We start from the raw sequence: 12449 nt of genomic DNA on the forward strand, positions 1-12449 counted from the left end.
CCTGTGCCCGATGACGTCATAACAAGGCTGCACACAATTAAAGAAATTGACAGACCTTTACTGTGTTAAGATACAAAACTAAGGAATAATTTCATGATTTAGTAAATGGAACTACAAGGTTGCACTATGCTCAATGTTAAAACAAAGGAGTTATTATGATCTCCACTATTAAAAATACAAATAATGTTGCTATATGAAGTACATGGGAAAATTACAAAGTGTACCGGAATCTTTTGTCTTAATTGTGAAGGAAGCGTGCAAGAGGTAGTTGTATTGTTTGGTCACCTTATACATGGTCACCACCAAAACATTAGAACCACATGTTATAATGAACTCCACTACACACTTTAACCTCAATAATAAACACAGAATTATCACCTTTCTGACAGTTTCAACCTGAAAACTGAGAAATTATAACTTTGTAAAAGTAGAATTCATGGCAGAGCCACTGTAGCGCATTGCAATACATTGCAAAGGTGCTCATAATGTTATGCCTGATCAGTGTATAGTATAACTAATTAGTAAAAGAACCTTTGTGGCCACCTATTGGCTGTGAAGCATCATGATCCTGTGTGGCGGCATTAGGGGGACTGCAGAAGATCAAGTGATGGAGGCAGTGTCAGGGCGCATATATTAAGAAAAAGGAACGAAACTAAAATTTTGAAACTAAAAGTTTCTCTGGTATATTTTTGTTATGTACACCTGTATGATGCAAAAACCTCTGGCATGAATTCTAGGTTTAAAGAAGAAGAAAAAAAAAGGAACCTCTGCTGCAATCCAGCCTGCTGTTAAAGTGCACAGATATGGGGGCACAAACTGTAAAGATCAAGGCCTATAGCCTTCATCGGGGTCCTGATGAATTTAACTAGAAAATTTGTAATATAATGCAGTTTAAGTGAATTAACACCTCAGGTTTTATAGACCTATGTAAGCTTTGTAAAAGGCATAATACATGAGAAAGCAGCTGTAGTGAACTACATGAAATTGCATAGGTGTACCTAATAACCTGGTGCATTTCAGCCTCTGTCCAGTCTGAACATAATCTGACAGGACATGACTTGGCAACCCAAACCATGAGCAACAAACAAAAGAAATGAAGCAGATCAAGGCAGGGTTCGTTTTCCTGAAGCTGCTTATCAGGAATTTGTTTTGTGGGTTTAAAAAAATGAAAAAAAGAGCCTCCAGCACTCCACCCTACCGCTTCCTACTGGACAATAATACCATGAGTGCAGGAGTCCAATTGAAAGCTTATCGAGTTACTGGGACAGGCTGGACACGTGTCAGTGCATGTAAATATGAAGACAATGAGAATCTGGCTAATGTTAGGAGTAGTGTTGAAAACTGTTAAGTTCAACCTGGGCCACAAAAGAGGGATACAACTGAGCCCCCCCAGCCCCCAAAATGTACAACTAATGAGATTTTCTACATGGCTAGTAGAGGTGTCATAGGTGAGAAAATGTTTTTTGAGCCGAGTTTGCGTTTTGGACAATTGGTCCGTTAAACAAGCTATTAGAGACTGAAATCATGTCCTTTATTTGCTGCTTCCTGATAATCGGAGGATCATGAAAGCAAAATTGCTTTACCCCTAATATTAATTTATGTGAACTGACCCTTAAAACTGAAAATAAATAATAACATTTCAGACAAGACTGCATCACTGTATATTTATTTCCCACATACTGCATCATACTAATGAACTAGAACAAGGAATGAGATTTTATTTTATACAGAGTGAGCGTCATTTATAAAAGTGTAAATGACAGTACCAGAATTAACATTCCTCATTTTCATTTGGTTAAAATTGATTTATGGCCTATAAATGTCCACCATCCTTCTCAATATATTTACCATTATTGACCACCTGACGATAAACTAAGGCTGTTGTACAAAATTGCAGTGGCAGTATGTTCTGTATCTGTACATTTGCCACTATAAAATTCAATACTCTCCTTTCTTTCATACTATTTCCATATATATATATATATATATATATATATATATATATATATATATATATATATATATATATATATATATATATATATATATAATTTTATTTTTTTTTTCGATGTCACTGCTATCATCTTGCTTTTCACAACAGTTATCACAACATACATATGACATTATGTGAAAGGAAAAAGGATTTGTAAACACAAAATGTTGTAAATATTGAGCATTTTAGTTCCCAGCAATATCAAGTTTTTGGTTTCAACTCAAAGGAAAACTATTCTGCTTAGATGTTCCCAGATGTTTGTTGGCATGTTACACTGCAAATAAGAAAATGAAGACTGCTCTTAAACAAACAACTTAAAAGGATAGGTTGCACAGGAATGGACCTTTGCAGCCTGCACTGTAACAAGAAAATCGGAAAACATTTATTAATAAGATTAGTATTTTGGGAATCGCTACAGCTCAGCTTATGAAAGTGTACCAGTGGAAACAGGAGTTTCTGTGCAAGGCTGCTTACTTGTTCTGGGCTACTTGGTCAGCATTATCTGAGCTGCAGAAACAAGGACATAAAATTGAACATTAAAAATAGGCATATTTATATAGGTAGCTATCAGTGCACTTGGCACCTGTGGTACTTACAGTTATATAGGCTATGGCACTGCCTAACTCCACCGCTCCATTGTCTGCTGGCGTGAATTCTGAACTATGCTAGAAAATTGGAGATTTGAGCAACTTGTTTCAACAATGTGACATAGAAAACTTCTTTTTTCATAAAAATCCTTTTTTTTTTTTTGGTTCGTAGTGCAATGTCTATAACATTGCAGACAATAGCAGCAACCCACAACCAGCTGATTTGTTTTACAAACAGACAAATCAAAAAGTGATTATTATTTTTTTAAATATTAAAGCTACAGTATGTACATTTATATATGAATATTGTTTTAGTAAAAATTACTCAGTAACTTATCTTAATGTTGAGATGTGTAGTTGATGCCTCCAATGACACAGACTTACAGAACATCACTGGTAGCAGTGCGGATATTTTGAGCGAGGCTCACCCTTTTAACCAATCAGAAAAGCTCAATCCCTGTGCATCAGGGATTGTTTTGTGCCATTATTTTTAACATCTTCTATCACCCCTATGCTAGATTGGCAATCTAAACAAGGTGTATTCAGTCTCTTTCCCAGTGTCAGCTGGGGTTAGCTCCAGTCCCTCTGTGAGACACTTAACAGGTCAAACCTAATGGATAGATGGACTATAATGAGATTTTCATTTTTCCAACAGCAGACTAATCCTGAATCAGTTTTGCCTTTAATGACGTCAAAGAAGACAACTGGAAAAGAGAAGAATGCACAATTGAAAAAATGAGTCCAACTCCCAGGTGAAACAAAGACAGAAGGAAACAAAAGACGTGAGAGAAAGCGCCATCTATAGTCACTTACTGGAGAGCTCAAATCTTTTTTTGTGAATGTTAGATTGCAGCTACCAGAAGGAAACACGATTAGCTTCCCTCCACATCTTCTCAATCCACAATGAAAAGAACATGAAAACCAAAACATGGAGTAGAAAGACAAAACCCTCCAACACTACTCTACATCTGAAGCATTGTCATCAGAGGGGAGGTAGTTGTTGCCCTTTACCGGGATGTAGTGGACGTGACTATTGCCACTGGGTGAGGAAGCTCCACAGGAACAGAGCGGACCGGTAAACAGGTTCTCAATGTCCTCTAGCTGCAGGCCCTGGGTCTCCGGGAGGCAGCCCAGAACAAAGAGCAGACCCAATACCACCAGGCCCGTGTACAAGAAGAATGCTCCTGGAAAATAAAAATAAAAATTTCAAAAACTGACATGTTGTATTGTTCTAAATTACTAGCAGAAAAAAAAAGCCATTTCTATATGAATGGCAGCATAGCTTGTAGGCTTCACCGTGAGATGACCGTGAATGAGTTTTAAACAAATTTTGCTAGTTTTACACTGCTTCATTGCAACTAACTCAGGCATGTAAACAGAACTCAGTTACACTAATTTCATCTCCCTGGCACTGTCCCACTGCCATAAACACGGCAGTGTTTATAGTGATCATAAGAAGAAAAACACAACTCGTGAGGTAAAATAAACAAACGTTTTGACAGACAACATATTCTTAAGTTTCTAACACATCCAATGGCAGGATACTGTATTAGACACAATTAGAAAAATGCAACAGATTAACTAGGAAATTCTGTATGCTAATCTGCTGAGCAGTGTGAAATTAATGGACCCCTGACCACAGATAGGCGACGGGTGTCCCACCCATTTTTCCATCACTTTAAGTCTGTTTGTGGTATTTCTTTGGATTTTTTATTTTTTTTTTTGCCTTTGTGTTTTTGGTCATTTCATGTCTCATTTGGATGTGTCTGGATCATGAGATTGACAGGCAGATTAGTGCACCATCAGCAGGTAATGCGGACGTCTTACCAAACCGTTGTGGTGAAGAGGGAGCTAATCTGCAAGGCGAAGCTACCAATTTACCAATCAATCCATGTTCCAACCCTCACCTATGGTCATGAGCTTTGGGTTTTGACAGAAAGAATACGATCCAGAGTACAAGCGGACAAAATGAGTGTCCTGCGAAGGGTGGCTGGGCTCAGTCTTAGAGATAGGGTGCGGAGTGCTGACATCCAAAGGGAGCTTGGAGTAGGGTCGCTGCTCCTTCTTGTTGAAAGGAGTAAGTGGAGGTGGTTTAGGCATTTAATAATATGCCTCCTGGGTGCTTCCCACTGGAGGTCTTCCAGACATGCCCAACTGGTAGGAGACCATGTGGTAGACCCAGAACATGTTGGAGGTATTATATATCCCATCTGGCCTGGGAAAACCTCAGAATCCTGCCAGAGGAGCTGGAAAGCGTTGCTGGGCAGAAGGATGCCTGGAAAGCCTTGCTAAACCTGCTGCCCCTACAGTTCGACTCAGGATAAGCGGAAGATAATGGATGGATGGATGGATGGATGGATGGATGGATGGATGGATTTGATGGATGGATGGATGGATGGATGGATTTGATGGATGGATGGATGGATGGATGGATGGATGATCATTCTGTGCCTGTTTCTGTTTGCCACTTTGTGTCTGTTTTTAGTAACTGTGTCTATTGTTGGCCATTTTGAGCTCATAGCTGGTGGTTGCTCACAATTTTCCTTCCGTATCTCCTTTTGTTCATTGTGTCTCTTTTATCTGAGCTCTTTCAGACAAGAAATACAAACAGGAACTACAAGGGCTCCGGCCCATGGGCCCCCTGTCCTCTTGGACCCCTGGACCTCAACCCATTCATTGATCCATCCATGCATAGAGCAAGACACTGATGTTAGACTATCCAATCTTTTCTTATTAAATGTCTTATCTCAGATGTGAACACAGAAGATGATATTAACCTTCTGAATTCCTGAAGGAGTCTTACCATAATAGGTCAGAAACTCCGCGACATGAAGAAATGTCAGAGACACCAGGACATTGAAGATCCAATTGACCCCAGCAGAGCAGGCATTGCCAGTGCTGCGTGCCCAAAGTGGGTAGATTTCTGAGTTCACTGTCCAAGGCATGGAGCCCATTCCTAAAACACAGAGGAGGCAGCTTTCATTAATATGCAGAATTATAATGATATGCATTATAGTACATTTGTGACTGCTGACATAGGTTGAGCAGAAATACATTGTGTATTCAATCAGCTTCACGATCATTCACATAAAATTTGATGGTTTAGGCATCTATGCAAGACATTAAAGAAGACAAGCCTCCCCTTAATCTGGAGGATGAGCACTGTATAAAAGTGATTTGTTTCAAGTATCAACTGTATTAAAAGATAAGTTAGATGTGAGCTATTCTAACTTAAACACACTACAAACCGAACTCAACACACTCTCATCACTCATTACTCATCTCAATTCATTCCACCACCACTTATTTATTTATTTATTTACTTTTATTATTCTACACTTACCGCACTGTTTACCTGCTGCTTTTTGCACATTCCAATGCAATTGCACTGTTTACATGCTGCTCTTTTTACACCCTTAGCACACTTGACTGTACTGTACTGTAAAATTAGTATACAGTAGGTTTACTGGTGGGCACTGTCTTAGGTTCTGTGTCCTGTCCTGTGTTATCGTGTGTTGTCTGTCTGTACTGTCTGTCTGTACTGTTTGCACTAGGTTGCACTTGATGCACTTTACATAGCTTGTGTTGTTTTGTAGCACCTTGGTTCTTGGAGGAACGTTATCTCGTTTCTACTGTGTACTACTGTGTATAGTAGAAATGACAATAAAAGCCACTTGACTTGACTTCTAGAAAAAAAAACAGGAAAGTCATATCTGACCTGGAGCAAAGAATGCAAGGTAGAGGATGAGACCCAACAGGACAATCCAGGAGTAGGATGTTGGACAGTAGTTGTAAGCCCAAAATGGGCTGTCAGCTGCCCCTGACTGGTTGGAACATCTGTGTGAAAAAATTTAAATAAAGCAAAATTCACATTTCTCCACAGTATGTTTCAATTCTATGCAGTAATTTAGAAAAAGACCTGTGGTTTTGTTTGTATCAATATTTCAAAAATACATTAGTTGCATCCTCTCTTCAGATTACAGAGAGTGTTGTTTATTTAGCCTTAGCTTTATGGCCTGTCACTCAACATTACCTGTACAAAGCAAGCAACTCAAATAGGGGGATAGTAGTTGCGCTATTGCACTCATGTGTCTGTCAACCTCTTAGTGACTCTTTAACCTGTATCTGACCTTCCCCAGGCTGCATGATCTGTGGATACTGGATTGATGGGAACACAGGAGGAGTCGTACACACTGGTGGCGTTTTCACGATAACAAAATCCACAATCTGGATCCAACATGCAGTGTTCACAGGACCTGGAAAAAAAGGCTTGATGTTAAACCTGTCACATGCTAATACATTCAGACTCAAAAGGGGCTGTGGCACAAAGCACTCTGTCAGCAGAGATAAGTCAAGCCTTTGATAAAGATTCAGAAACTGAAATTTTACAGCCAGCGGAATTTGAGTGCTACTGTACAAAACTAGCGTCATAAAAATGTAAGGACATTTTTTGTTAACAAGTGTGTGACGTACTTATAGATGGACAACCCAAAACTGAGCTATGTCCATAAATAAAACTAGAAACAGCTGTGGTTTCTGTTAGTTCAAAAATAGGTCTTTAGGTTTAATATATGCTGATATTCTCTCACCAATATTGTGACATGAAGCCGTCTTCACATGCCAATTACGCTGTATATGTAATTTGTAGAAATGCTATAAACTAATGTGCCAATATAAAAATATTTATCAAGCAAAACTGCAACGTAGCAGCCTAATGACTTCTTACCTATACAGTCTGCAGGTCGAGTTCTGAGAGTCGACTGGGCGGAGGGTGACAGGTGGCGAATTCTGGGCAGACAGCAAGAACCCAACTGCCAACAAACTCAGGCTCAGACCAGTACCTACATTTTTTAAGACACAAACACACAAGAGTCTAGCTCTAATAAAGAAAAAAAACTTGTTTTTTAAATTACTGATGAATAAATAAAACGTACCCAGATCAGATCAGAAAGCGACAAAAACTACATTTCTCCCCAAAAAGCAAAAATTTAATTATGAACTATTCTGTGAATTAATCTGACTTATTTTGATTAATTAATATATAAATAAATAAATGCTTATTATCAAAGACAAGCTGCCTTTAAAACTGCTTAAATGTCCTAATCAGCAGCCAACACAAGCCAAAATATTAATTTGACATTAATGTCAAATTGACAAAATGCAATATTTCTATTGCTGCTGTTCATCAAGTGGTCATTCCATCAAAGTTACAAACCTAAAAGACTGCCCAGGGTCAGCTTCCGACGTCCAACTCTCTCCACAAGGCACACTCCCACCCAAGTGAACACAAAGTTGGTAGCTGATGTTGCAGCAGCCAACCAGATTGCCTGTTTATCATCCCGCACCCCCCCCATCTGCAGAATGGTTGCGCTGTAATACCTGGATATGGGCAAACAGGTTCAGCGAAAAGTCTGGTGTAACTAGTTGTTCAAGTTAAACATATCAGTGTACAGTAAAAACACAAGCTCTGATTCATTACATGCGCTTTCAAAACAGAACGTGACCTTTAAGCCATGGGTAATACGGTAATTACATTATAAATAAATACCTACATGACAGTATTTATCCCAGAAAGTTGCTGAAACATCTGGAGGCCACAGCCAACAATGAGAGCCCTGCGAGTCGGACCATGGCTCAGGATCCGCCAAATCACAAGGCCTTCTAAATAAACAACCACACATTTATAATAAATATTAAAATTTAAAGCCATGTAACTATTTCTTTTGAATGTATGACCATGACATTTCTCAATTATTCTGTTCTCACACAAATCTTTCACCTCCACCACCCTCTCTCTCAATGCTGCTTCTGATGGTATCGTACTCTTCATCAACACTTTGGTCTCCTCTTATCTGGGTAAGAACATGACGGGCCTCTTGACCCCGGCCCTTTTGGAGAAGCCAACGGGGGCTCTCTGGCAGGAAGACAAAGCCGATGAACTGCAGCACTGCTGGAACAATGGACAAGCCCAACATGTACCTGCGGTATGGAGAGAACGAGGATTGAAGAGGAGAAGAATTGCTGAAGAGAGACATCTACCATCCCTCATTAGGTGACAGTTTCTAGGTAGGTGGTTTGTCTGTAACTTCTATGAAGGTAACAACAAAGCAAATGTAACATGGAAGGTAACCATACATTTACCTACGTGCTGTAAGGTAACTGTACTTTACTTGATTGTTTCCAATTCAGGTCACAAGTCAGAGAGAAAAACCCTTTTTACCCTAAAATACTTTACAGTATTTAACAACTTTAGTTACCATTTTCTTTACACACACAGAGTAAAAGAAGAGCTGGTAAAATATGATTCACTGCAGTGCCCAACAGAATGTGAAATGGTTAAATAGTCCAGCTGAGATTTTGCAATCCCTCTGGATTGTTGTGGATGATATTTTTGGCAACATGAATTGTACAGTGTCTGCAATATTTCTACGCATTCTTTGCAATGGCATTGCAGAATTGAGCAAAAGTTGCACGCACACACATGCAGGCATTGACATCACTTTGGGATTTAAACCACACTAAAATTTACCACTAACCATGCCTAGTTAGAACATGCAATATTACTATCTAGATGTAACTGCCTTGGTCGTGATGGTTTGTTTTGTATATTGTACATTTCATTTTTCTTAAACAAGGTGCAACACTGAATTCCTCTAGTGTATAAAGGTACAGGAGATGAATCTGCTGCATAGTGATGATTGAACAAAACTGCAAGGTTGCAAGGAATTTACGGGGATTCATTCAATATGCATTAATTGTTGCAATCATATCATTGCAAATTCTTGGAGGGACTGGTTAAAAGTAGCTCAAACTTCACCAACTACCGCGGTAAAATGGCATATTAGTATGACAAAACAGTAAAAACCTCAGATTACTGTACATTATCTAGACTATATCACTAACGTACATCATTCAGACCACTGACATTGCCTGTAATTGGCCTGAATGATGTGCACTGATACCCATTTGTAGCTATTTTTGAAAGGTGTGTGGCAAATCTCTGTGCAACACCTTCCTTTATCGGTTAACTTTAAAGGGAAATAGGGATGACATATAAAAGCTTATACCTCCAGCCATCATGGTGCAGATAGCTGAAAGCCCCATCGACCACACTGGCAATGAACTGGCCCCCAGTGATGAAGAGGGAGTTAATAGTGACCAGCCGACCTCTCAGTTGAGGGGGGGAAACTTCAGCAATGTACACAGGAACTGTCATAGAGGCAATGCCTGATGGGAAAAAACGAAGGATTTTACTAAAAAAAATAAAAAATGTTTCCAGGAAATTCTTGAGACAATAACCTCTACTGTTCTATTAGATGATCCACAGTCATGTAAATAGGAACCCGTAATAGTACTGGAAAAGCAAGTCCAGTGAGGTGAGGTGAGGAGTTGGCTGGGAGTAAACTTTGTGTGTGCTAATAAAAAATTTACATCCAGGATACAAAAGCAAGAACTGAGAGGAAAGCTGACGGCTGGTTTCAATTCCTGGGATATGAAAATATATGTTTTAGGCTGTGTATCATTTGAAAATTTCCACTATTTCCAAAATTACGGGGTTTTTTTTGTTTTTTTTTTAAATATGCACCTGCCAACAGTTGTTAACCACCAATTTTGCTCTCTATGGGTTTAGTTTAGGCTGTAAATATACATTAATGCTTTTAAACTTCCCTATAATAAAATATACCTCCTCCAGACGACATCACCTGGAGGTTTTTTTTATCATTAGGAGTTCAGATGATGTCATCTGGAGGAGCTCTGGAAATGGAGGTTGACCGTGATTAGAAACTACATAGTGTGAGCAAAAAGACGACATAATCTGAACTGAAGGTTCCTCCAAGTGACGTCATCTGGAGGCATTGTTTCAGCTAGAAGCAGAGAGTAATTTCTATATAGCGAAGTAAACACCCTAGACTAAAGAAACAAGGTATTAATCATAAAGAGCATAATCCATTCATAAAGATAACATTTTATTAACAGGACCCATTTTCATTGTAATACTCACCTATGCCTAAACCAACTATGACTCTGCCCACAAGAAGGACAAATTTGTCTGGGGCAGCACTCAAGGTGATGCCACCAATGCTGAAGATGAAACTGGCCATAAGGATGCAGGTCCTGCGGCCCAGCCATTGGTTCAGGGAGCCTCCAGCCAGTGCAGAGAGTGCTGCAGCGCCCACAGTGCTGGAAACCAGCAGCTCTTGCCACAGGGCATTCAGGTTCATCTCTTTCTTCAGCAGCAGCATAGCCCCGGACACCACCCCCGTGTCATACCCAAAGAGGAATCCTCCAAGAGCTGAGAAGAATGCCAGCACATAGACGAACCACGGTGTGGGGGTATAAGGGTCCAGAAGGTCCCCCGATGAAGGTCCAATGAGACTCCGCTCTCCATCATCCGCAGCTTTCCGCCTTCTGTTCCCCATAAGGTTGCTCATGTGCATCAAGCTGTACTCATCGTGGCTTCTGGACATAAGGGAAACCAGGGGTTAAGTTCACCAGGGGGGTTAGTTCAATCACGGCAGCTTCGAGGAGTTACTCCTTTACAAGTTTTCTGAAACTTCTTGAGGTAGGACCTGGGGTCTCCATGGCAGCGGTTTACGAGACACATATACTAATACAACGGAAATGTTCGACCTGTGTGTCCAGCTGGATAAAAAGGAGACAGGAAGAGAGCGAACAGGTCCGAGATTTTAACCAGTGCTTCGAGATAATAAACTCCTACCGGATATCTGGTCCAGTCAACAACACAGCAGATTTCAGTGTCATGTCATATGAGACATTTGCATAAACGGCGCATTAAACGGCTCCAAACTCATAGAAACACTGACGGAGTTAAAACCGTCTTCTCTGTGCAACCATGTTTACGCGGAGTCACCTGACTGCCCCTCAGCCAATAATGTTTCAGCTACAAAAAAAAAGCTGTCGCGTGACCTGTAAATATGCAATAAAAATATGCAATAAAATATATGTATTTTGAGAATCGAAAAAAGCATTTTAGTTACAAAGTTTATCTTCCTATAGAATGAAATGTTCTTTAAAATCAACGATTTAGTCCATATTAATCGGTAAATACATTAAGAACTTTAGCTAAAATGTGATTAATAATAATTTAATTTACGCCACATAATTTATTTTGCTATCATTTCATTTTTCTGTTAGTTTCAAAGTTTGTTTGTTTTTGGCAAATCCTTGTTTGTCACAAATGTACTTTTTCAGTAAATGTAATATCTTCACGTCAATTCAGCATAGATTTTATATTTTAAATCGACCAACTATGGATGTCAGGACTGATCATTAGGCAATTTGGGGCTGTAGGCTACAGACAATATGCAAAGATTATAACTGCCCTGCCACTAAAGTAAAACTACAAGTCTGCAACCAGCTTCCCTAGCGACCCAGTTTAAAATCCCAGAAACAGTGGGCAATAAAATGGCTTGACTTGCCCACAGGGGTTGCCATTCTAGGTTGCCTATTTAAAAACGCATCTTAATAGTAGGTTAAACGAAGAGCTACTTTATGACCGACATGCTGAAATCTCAGTTGTAAAGATAAAAGCCCCAATCACTCAAACTCGATCCACAAGTAATCCATGCTCACAGGCTCGAAATCCAACCTGAACCTGCTAAATAGTTACACTTACCTCTGAAAAGCTTTTTTTTTTTTTTTTTTGCAGAATCGCCGCAGTCGGTGTCCTCTTCACTAAACAAAAAGTTTTTGTCTCATAGACCCGGATCATATGATTTTACCGCAGGAAAGGCGGAACACGCCCATTTACTTCATAAAGTCTAAACTGTGCTGACAGTGATCAGACAGCTGTGTTGACCTTATCAACCGTGTCAAACAGCAGGGATCGGCTCTAGAATGTGCATTTG

At 39.6% G+C, this 12449-nt stretch overlaps 1 protein-coding gene across 7 annotated transcripts; it reads right to left on the reverse strand.

The window, feature by feature from the left end:
• Window positions 1-1649: 1649 nt before the first annotated feature.
• LOC137108422 (proton myo-inositol cotransporter-like) lies at window positions 1650-12377 on the reverse strand. 7 transcript variants are annotated; one of them, XM_067492959.1, is made up of 14 exons: window positions 11300-11460; window positions 10583-11040; window positions 9648-9807; window positions 8360-8559; window positions 8133-8241; window positions 7796-7959; window positions 7307-7421; window positions 6711-6836; window positions 6299-6417; window positions 5384-5536; window positions 3592-3764; window positions 2590-2658; window positions 2468-2500; window positions 1650-2350 (listed from the first exon to the last, which is right to left on the reverse strand). In XM_067492959.1, the coding sequence occupies exons 1-13, from the start codon at window positions 11341-11343 to the stop codon at window positions 2492-2494; spliced, it is 1899 nt and encodes a 632-aa protein (XP_067349060.1). In that variant the 5' UTR covers window positions 11344-11460; the 3' UTR covers window positions 1650-2350; window positions 2468-2491. The 7 variants fall into 7 exon arrangements, 5 of the variants coding, with proteins under 5 accessions (XP_067349060.1, XP_067349058.1, XP_067349061.1 ...); XR_010912194.1 differs by having other exon boundaries at window positions 2468-2658; XM_067492957.1 differs by having other exon boundaries at window positions 1650-2500.
• Window positions 12378-12449: the final 72 nt, after the last annotated feature.

The sequence above is a fragment of the Channa argus genome, chromosome 23, assembly GCF_033026475.1.
Source record: "Channa argus isolate prfri chromosome 23, Channa argus male v1.0, whole genome shotgun sequence".
Lineage (NCBI taxonomy): Eukaryota > Metazoa > Chordata > Actinopteri > Anabantiformes > Channidae > Channa > Channa argus.

Bases quoted from the DNA above. Each gene is read 5' to 3' on its own strand.
- LOC137108422 (XM_067492956.1), bottom strand. From the start codon at position 11,343: ATGACACTGAAATCTGCTGTGTTGTTGACTGGACCAGATATCCG. The intron at 9,808-10,582 runs GTGAGTATTACA...TTTTCCCATCAG, and splicing joins CATAGTTGGTTTAGGCATAG to GCATTGCCTCTATGACAGTT. The intron at 7,960-8,132 runs GTAGGTATTTAT...GCCCATATCCAG, and splicing joins TCTGGGATAAATACTGTCAT to GTATTACAGCGCAACCATTC.